The sequence below is a fragment of the Rhincodon typus genome, chromosome 21 (genome assembly GCF_021869965.1).
Source record: "Rhincodon typus isolate 14 chromosome 21, sRhiTyp1.1, whole genome shotgun sequence".
NCBI lineage: Eukaryota > Metazoa > Chordata > Chondrichthyes > Orectolobiformes > Rhincodontidae > Rhincodon > Rhincodon typus.
The window spans coordinates 39,439,406-39,448,115 of record NC_063352.1 but is presented as its reverse complement, the minus strand read 5'-3'; the positions used below and the strand labels follow the sequence as shown (position 1 = coordinate 39,448,115).

General features: G+C 44.0%; 1 protein-coding gene across 1 annotated transcript in view; it reads right to left on the bottom strand.

Moving 5' to 3' along the window:
• Position 1: 1 nt before the first annotated feature.
• The window catches only part of LOC109922412 (cytochrome P450 3A21-like), a gene marked incomplete at both ends in the record, with an annotated part of 9,013 nt that continues 304 nt past the window's right edge, over positions 2–8,710 (bottom strand). Inside the window, 3 exons of the mRNA XM_048609739.1 lie at positions 2–16; positions 6,054–6,153; positions 7,390–7,442. Of these exons, the coding sequence (XP_048465696.1) occupies positions 2–16; positions 6,054–6,153; positions 7,390–7,442 (168 nt within the window). The remainder of the gene's footprint in view (positions 17–6,053; positions 6,154–7,389; positions 7,443–8,710) is intronic.

Here is an 8,710-nt window from a genome sequence, read left to right as displayed (position 1 = left end):
CATTCAGACCAAAGTCCTGCAGAAAAATTATGATGACATGTTAGGTTCAAGAAGTATTCACATCAACTCTGCCAGAACATTTCTCCAAATCATCCAAGAGTCATTGCTGGAGCTATGCATGACCCATATTGGTCTTTGGAAAGCTCTCTGGCAACTGATCGAAATTATTCCTGTGAAGTCTGAGGTACAATATGGGGCAGGTTCTTGGGATGTAACCCACTGGGGACATCACCGGTTTCAAATCCAAAAATGGGCCTCCACGAAAATCCAAAATTTTCTTCCGAGAACCGGTTGAGAATCCTGGCACAATAGCAAGATCTCAAATGGACAGTTTAAATGAAGGTACCAAAAAAATCATGGAGACAAGGTGGATAAACACCAATGAAGTGAAGAAGAGCCACCCTGTGACTGAATGGCGGAATAGGTTCAGGAACATAAGATACAGGAGCTAAAATAGTTAATTCAGCCTTTTGAGCCACACTGCCATTCAACAAAATCATGGTTGATTTTCACCTTCTTGCACCGTACCTCAATCCTCAATCTCTGTCTTAAGTGAACTCAATAACAGAAAGTCCACAGCTTTTCACAACAGAGAATTCCAAAGATTCACAAAGCCAGGTGAACAAATGTCTCCTAATCTTAGTCCTAAAGCCTCTTATTCTGTGACCCTACGTTCTTCATTCTCCAGCATTAATCCTATAAAGCTCCTTAAACATTTTATATATTTCATTACTTCATCCCTCACTCTGAGGGAAGACGAGTCATACTTTTCCTCAGTGGATGATTCCCTCATCCCAGGAACCAGTTTAGTGAACTTTCATTGTACTCAAAAGTTCACATAACATTTGCCTTCCTAATAGTTTGCTGTACCTCCATGTTAACTTTCTGTGATGCATGCACAGGGGCATTTGAATCCAAACATTTGCATTCTCTACACAGTCAAAAAGTATTCTGCTTTCGCAATCGCCTGCAAGCTGGAGAACTTCACAAAATATAAAAGCAATATACTGTGGATACTGTAAATCTGAAATAAAGCCAGAAAACCTTGGACATGCTCAGCAAGTCAGGCAGCACCTGTGGACAGAGAAACAGATTTAGTGTTTCAGATTGATGATCCTTCAAGAGAACTGGGAAAAGTCAAGCAAGAGAAGGTTGAAAGGGTGACAAAATGTGTAAAAGGAAAAGTCTGAGAGGGGTGGAAGACAGGGGAATGAGAATGATAAAATATTTGGTGCAGCAAGGCCAAAGGGTGTGGAGATGGGAGAAGTGCAAAAAAAAGTCTGTGAGGGCTCTTGTAGTGCTGTAGTATTGTCTCTATCTCTGAGCCAGAGGATCCAGGTTGAAGTCCCACCTCCTCCAGCGATGTGTAATAACATCGGTAAACAGCTTGCTTAGAAAATCTATTAAAAAATCTTGAGGTGGTACTGGTGAAGAGTTGCCATCCAAACTTATTAGTTACATCATGCATTCAAGATAAGAATGAGCATTGTATGACAATCTCATGGCACCTCGTTCACATTTGCTTCAAGTTGAAATACGTCAGACAGCTTGATGCAGTTGTCTCTGTGGACAGTGATTTTTTTTTGTTGAACTATTAGGCGCAAGGAGGATAGGAGGACATTGACAACTTGTAACCAAACAGCAAAAGTGAGGGAAGGGGTGGGTTGAAAAGGTTGGGTCTTTGTGTGAATGGAGGATCCTAGCGAGGACAGAGGGGGTGGTTGAAGCATTCATGGTCTGTCCTGGGGTTATGGAGCTGATGGTGGGAGCAGCTCATTGAGGTAAAATAAATGAAAGGCAGTGTCCGGACTGACCAATATAAATCCACCTCAGGGTTTTGGTCGGAAGAGTCCTTACAGGGTTTTGAGTTCACCGAACTGCTCCTGCCAACACTTCTGTTGGATAATCTCCTTTACGACGCAAAGAAGGCAGGGCAAACTGAGCCTGCATGTTCAGCCATGTCTCATAGTGAGTATAACATTGGGCACTAACATGAACGTTCAATAAAAAACAAAGCAAAAGTGTTGCTTTTTCTCTTACTCCCCGTAACCATCAACATGCCAACCATGAGGTGTGCCAGCATATGTTGCTCTCTCATTAAGCTATTTTCAACAAATAGCGGTGATGCGCATGTGAATAAAGTAAAGCATACAAGATAGGAGCAGGAGGAGGCCATTCAGCCCTTCAAGCCTGCTCCGCCATTCATCACGAGCATGACCGATTGTCCAACTCAGCAGCCTAATCCTGCTTTCTCCCCACCATCGGGAACATCCTCCCTGCATCTGCCCTGTCCTAAGTCTTTTGTGAGATCCCCCCTCATTCATCTGAACTCCAGCAAAACAATCGTAACCTGGTCAATCTCTCCTCTTCCGTCAGATCCACCATCCTCGGAATGAACCTGGTAAACCTTCGGTGTACTCCCTCAAGAGCAAGAGCATCCTTCCTCACAAGAGGAGACCAAAACTGCACATAATATCCCAGGTGTGGTTTCACTAATGGCCTGTACAACTGCAACAACATCCCTGCTCCTATACTTACAACCTCTCGCAATGAAGGCCAACATACCATTTGCCTTCTTTACCGCCTGCTGCACCTGCATGTTTACCTTCAGTGACTGGTGCACAAGGACACCCAGGTCCCGCTACACACTCCCCTCTCCCAATTTACAGCCTTTCAGGTAGTAATCTGCCTTCTTGTTTTTGCTGCCAAAGTGCGTAAGCTCACATTTATCCACATTTGCCGTTGATTTGCCGATGTAATGTGACATACAAGTTAATTTTAAATCTGAATCTAATTTGTGTTGTTCATAATTCTCATACTGAAGGCAGTGGCAATGCAGAGAAACGTGACTGGGATGCCTCCCAGTTTGAGTGGGAATATTCTGAGCTGAGAGCATGTTTCAGCATTGTGTCAAAGTGGAGTACACTTCCTGTTTCACCGCCAGGGAAGGTCATCACTGAGAGAACGCTGTCCGACTGCTCTGATACCCACAAGAGCTGGAATATGCATTCGACCAGATAATTAAATACGTTTTGGCTGGTACAGACACAATGAGCTGAATCGCTGCCTTTCTTCTGAGTTGAAAATATTGGGTTTCAAAGAGATGAGTCACTGTAAGGCGCTCATAATGAATAGTGTAATCCTGCCACACTGGGTTCATGTTTCATGTGTTAGACCGTAAGGCCATAACGTATAGGAGCAGAATTGGGCCATTTGGCCCATTGAGTCTACTCTACCATTTGATCATGGCTGATGTTTTTCTCAACCCCATCATCCTGCCTTCTCCCCATAACCCTTGATCCCCTTTACCAATAAAGAACCTATGTCCATCTTAAATACTCTGAATGACTTGGTCTTCAGAGCCCTTTGTGGCAACGGGTTCCACAAATTCACCACCCTCATCCCAGTTTTAAAGGGTCATCCCTTTACTCTGAGGCTGTGCCCTCGGGTCCTAGTCTTTCCTACTCATGGAAACTTCTCCACGTTCAGTCGACGCAGGCCTCTCAGTATTCTGAGTTTCAGTGAGAAACTCCGCTTATCCTTCTAAACACCACTGAGTACAGATGCAGAGTCCTCAACCGTTCCTCATATGACAAGCCTTTCATTGCTGAAATCATTCTTTTAAACCTCCTCTGGACCCCCTGTAACACCAACACATTCTTCCTTAGATATGGTGCCCAAATCCTAGTTCAGGATTCTAAGTTGCTTTCTGCTTCAGATTTCCAAAACCTTGCCCCATTTATAAAAATAGTCCATGCCTCTATGCTTCCTACGAAAGAGCATAACCTTGCACTTTTGACATTACAGCCCATGTGCCACTTCTTTGCCCACACTTCTCAACACTATCTGTCCCTCCACCCATCTGTGTATCATCAGCAAACTTAGGAACCAAAGACCTTGTTGCTTCAACCAGATCGTTGATATATAACATGAAGAGCTGTAGTTCCAACATAGATCCCTGCGGAACTTCACTCATCACCACTGCCAAGTTGAAAAAGATCTCTTTATCCCCACTCTGCCTTCTGCCAGTCAGTGTTTCTTACATGCGGTTTGTATCCTGTCTTAATTTCTTCCCCACATCCTGAATACTGCAAGGTGGCCTGTAAGTAAGTGGTGGGCAAGTTGTTGGAGGGAATCCTGAAGGACAGGATTTACATATATTTGGAAAGGCAAGGACTGATTAGGGATGGCTTTGTGCGTGGAAAATTGTATCTCAGTAACTTGATTGAATTTTTTGAAGAAGTGACGAAGAGCATTGATGAGACTCGAGCAGTGAGTGAGATCTATATGGACTTCAGTAAAGGCGTTTGACAGGGTTCCTCATGGTAGACTGGTTAGCAATGTTAGATCACATGAAATACAGGGAGAACTCACTATTTGGATACAGAACTGGCTTAAAGGAAGAAGACAGAGTGTGGTGGTGGAGGGTTACTTTTCAGAGTAGAGACCTGTGACCAGCGGTGTGCCACATGGGTCCACTGCTTTTCTTTATTTATATAAATGATTTGGATGCGTTACGGTTAGTAAATGTGCAGATTACACCAAAATTGGAGATGTGGTGAACAGCAAAGGAAGTTACCTCAGAGTACAATGGTGCCTTGATCAGATGCGCCAATGGGCCAAGGAGTGGCCGATAGAGTTTAAATGCAGATAAATGTGAGGTGCTGCAGTTTGGAAAGGCAAATCAGGGCAGAACATCTACACTTGACGGAAAGGTCCTGGGGAAAGTAGCTGAACAAAGAGACCTTTTGAGTGCAGGGAGATAGTTCCTTGAAAGTGGAGTTGCAAGTAGATAGGATAGTGCAGAAGGTGTTTAGTATACTTGCCTTTATTGCTCACATAGGAGTTGTGAGGTCATGTTGCGGTTGTACGGGACATTGGTTCGGCGACTTTTGGAATACTGCATTCAATTCTGGTCTCCCTGGTATAGGAATGATGTTGTGAAACTTGAAAATATTTAGAAAAGATTTACAAGGATGTTGTGAGGGTTGGAGGGTTTCAGCTGTAGGGAGAGGCTGAATAGGCTGGGGCTATTTTCCCTGGAGCAATGGAGGCTGAGGGGTGACCGTATAGAGGTTTATAAAATCCTAAGGGACGTGGATAGAGTGAATAGACAAGGAAGTACAAAACCACGGCATATGTTTAAAGTGAGAGGGGAAAGATTTAAAAGGGACCTGAAGGGGAACTGTTTCCACGCAGAGAGTGGGGTGTTGGTTTTTTTCCAGTCTTTATTCATCAACATGATGAGTGCATCACTGCTAGGCAGCATTTTGTGCCCATCCCTAATTGCCCAGAGGGCAGTTCGGAGTCTACCACATTGCTGTGGGTCTGGAGTCACATGTAAGCCAGACCAGCTAAGGATGGTAGTTTCCTTCCCAAAGGAACTTCAGTGAGCCAAATGGGTTTTTCCAACAATTGACAATGGTCATCATTAGATTCTTTATTCCACAAAGTTTATGAACTCAAACTGCACCATCTGCTGTGGTGGGATTGAAACCTGGGTCGCCAGAACTTTATCTAGGTCTCTGAATTAATAGGCCAGAGATAATACCAGTAGGCCATCGCCTCCCTGTGTACGCAATGAGCTGCCAGAGGAACTGGTGGAGGCGAGTACAACCACATTTTAAAGGCGTCTGGATGGGGTCTATGAATAGGAAGGGTTTAGAGGCCTCTGGGCCAAATCCTGACGAATGGGACTAAATTAATTTAGGATATCTGCAAGTTGAACTGAAGGGTCCATTTCCATGCTGTACAGTTCAATGATTCTATGTCTCTAAATCCTTCTGCTGCATAACAGAAATCAGAGTGCAGAAATCTGTCAGAATTCACAATGATAACAGATGATTCAAAGTTCCAGGCAGCAAGAAAGAGAAAGCCTGGGTAAGGTGCACCTTCCACCTTCCGTCAGATGGAGAAAACATAGGAATCAAATTACATTTCAGATGAACCACTGAAGCAATTCTAACATTCAGTTAAAGAAAACGAGGGTTTATTGCTGTAGTGAGAAGAACCAATAAAAAAGCCAATAACCTTCAGCGCAGTTCAATACTTACCCTCCTGTTAGTGAACAAAGTGTAACATTCTTTTACAAAAATGGTTTTAATGAGGTCAAGATCCAAGATGGAGAGAATGGGCAACCGTCCATCGTAAATCCTGAAGGGAAAAAGGTGGAACTGTTAAAAAGTGAAAGTGGGCTTCAGGTAAATTTTGGGGTCTGACTGGGAGACTTGGCTGACTTACTGCAGTGACTTCAGGTGCTTTGGACAGCCAGGTCTCTGTTGCTATAAACTTAACACAGACGTATGAACACTTCTTCACCACCACCCAACTCACTCAAAACCAGGTCAGAGAGAAAGCCCAGGCCCAATATTTACTATGAGCAGGAGCTGGGCACAGAAAACTCAGATACACAGGTTTCACGGACACCGTGCAGAGTGTTATGCAATTCTGTCATCAGTTCTCCCCGCTGAAAGGGAGCCTGTTTGAGAAGCTGCCTAATTGTCAGGTTGGTAAGTGCTCCAGCACAAACCTGCAGTAGACATCAGGGATGGGGAATTTGAGGTAGCATCGGCAGGGGTGGTTTGAGAAGAGGTGGGGTCAATAGGACATGGCCAGGAGACCACTGTAACAGTTCAGGTCCAAGAAATCCTGCCAAAAATGGACATAAATAAAAGCATGTAGAATCAATCCTTAAAACCTTTCACCTTGTGACTCATCACCACCCTGCGAGTGAAACTAGTCACCACCATTACCCACCCTTCATCCTGAAGCACATCCTCGTCTAAAGGCAAATGAGAATTTTATAAGTTCTCAGCATATCAAAGGTCACCTCTGAAATCAATGAACTTTGAGAGGCTATTGGGACGTTTCCCAGACTCTTGCCAGTTTTCAATAAATGGAATTTCTGCCATAGACAAGGACATTCCCCCAGAAAAATTGCTCCCTTGCTACAGAGAGTAGACACAATTCAGCCCAACGCATTCCCAGAATTCCCGGCAACAGTGAAAATGGGTCAATTCCCAGATCGAATCTTCACCCCATCATTCCAGTGACTTGGAGGGAAAAGTGTATGACCAGATGGAATGTCAGGCTTAATGTGAAGGCACCACTGGAGACATTTTTCAGAATGAACAAAAGGACACAAAAGTTGAACATCCCTCCCCAAGAACTTCAAAACATCCTTTTGCATGTAAAGTGAAAGTATCTTGCCAACAGTGTGCCAATTTTTTGAAGTGTAATGATTGATTCAATGTCAAGACTGGAATGATCTTTAAACGAGGTTGACCACCCACACTTAGGCGGCACTGTGTGACTGGTGTAATATGGATTACTGAAGAAGATAAAAATCCAAAACTTCACTTATCTCACTGGTTGATTAAATGCACTTACCCCCATATCTTTCCATATTTCTTGTAGCATTCTGTGTCAAATCCAAACATTCCCTGGCCAGGAAGAAAACAAAAATATTTGCATCACAAAGCACAAAGAGGGTGGAAGGATCATTACATGTATGGGTGCATGTGTTTGTGTCATTGTGTGGTGGGTGAGTTCTAAAGGCTGGTGCGAGGTGACAGGAGGTAAGGCATAAAATTGGGGGCAATGCCAAGAGCACCGTTCTGCCTGAACTCCAGAGAAACATAATCCTGCCAATGTCCTATGTTGGGAGATCTGACACATGTTCTAGTCAAAAGAATCTTCGGGAACCACCACCAAATGCACCTTTGTAATTCTGTTCCATTTTGGCATTTTGCAACTATACATTAATGTGACCTCAACAGAATCAATCTCAGCAGACAGTTTGAAATCGCTTCCAAAGATGAAGATTGGCCATTTCTGGCCGTTGTTGTATTCAGGGAATTTATGCTTCGCACAAGACTCCATCTATCCCATCAGGGCCCCTTTCCAATTCCTTTATCCATTGTGTGTTCCTCCAGCTTCCCCTTAACTGCATCTCAAAATCCCACCCTCCCACTACTATCTGGTCCAACCTCCTCTTTTCACTCCCTCAGAAAGCATGTCCATGACCACAGTGTAAGTACTTCAGAACTTTGCTCATCCAGACTGAGAATGAGAGAAGGACATGGAGCTATAGCAGCCTGATCCCATCAACTGTTTGAGGCGATCGGATGAAGACAACTTCTAGTGAACAGTCTGTTGACAGGTTCACTCAAGACCCCATCTTCCTTTTCAGGTGCATGTAAAGGAAGATCCCACAGCACAATTTCTAAAATGAACAGCAAGTACTGCTTGCAATATTTGTCCCTCAACCTCTATCAAGTCAGATAATCAGGTCTTTATTGTTGCTGATTTCTTTCTCGCCTAATGCAAATGAAGCTGAAAGCAGGCACTGAGGTTCAGCATGGAACCTTAATGGAGGCTTCCTCTGTCCTGTTGTAATAACCACCTCCTCCCACCCAGACTGGAGGCCTGCGACCACCGGTGTTCCACCGGGATTGGTACTGGGTCCACTTTTGTTTCTCATTTTTAACTGATTGCGGCTAGCTCACTAAATAGAGTATAAAGACAGTCAGCCAGCACCAGCCGTGCTCCTTCTATATTCGTCCTTTATCCTTAAGTGTGTGTGAGACAGCTCAGTCAGCACTCAGTTAAAGGAAGGATAACAGGCAGAGTTCAAAGTGGAGAGATAGAAGGAACTCCAGATGCTGGAGAATCTGAGATAACAAGGTGTAGAGCTGGATGAACACAGCAG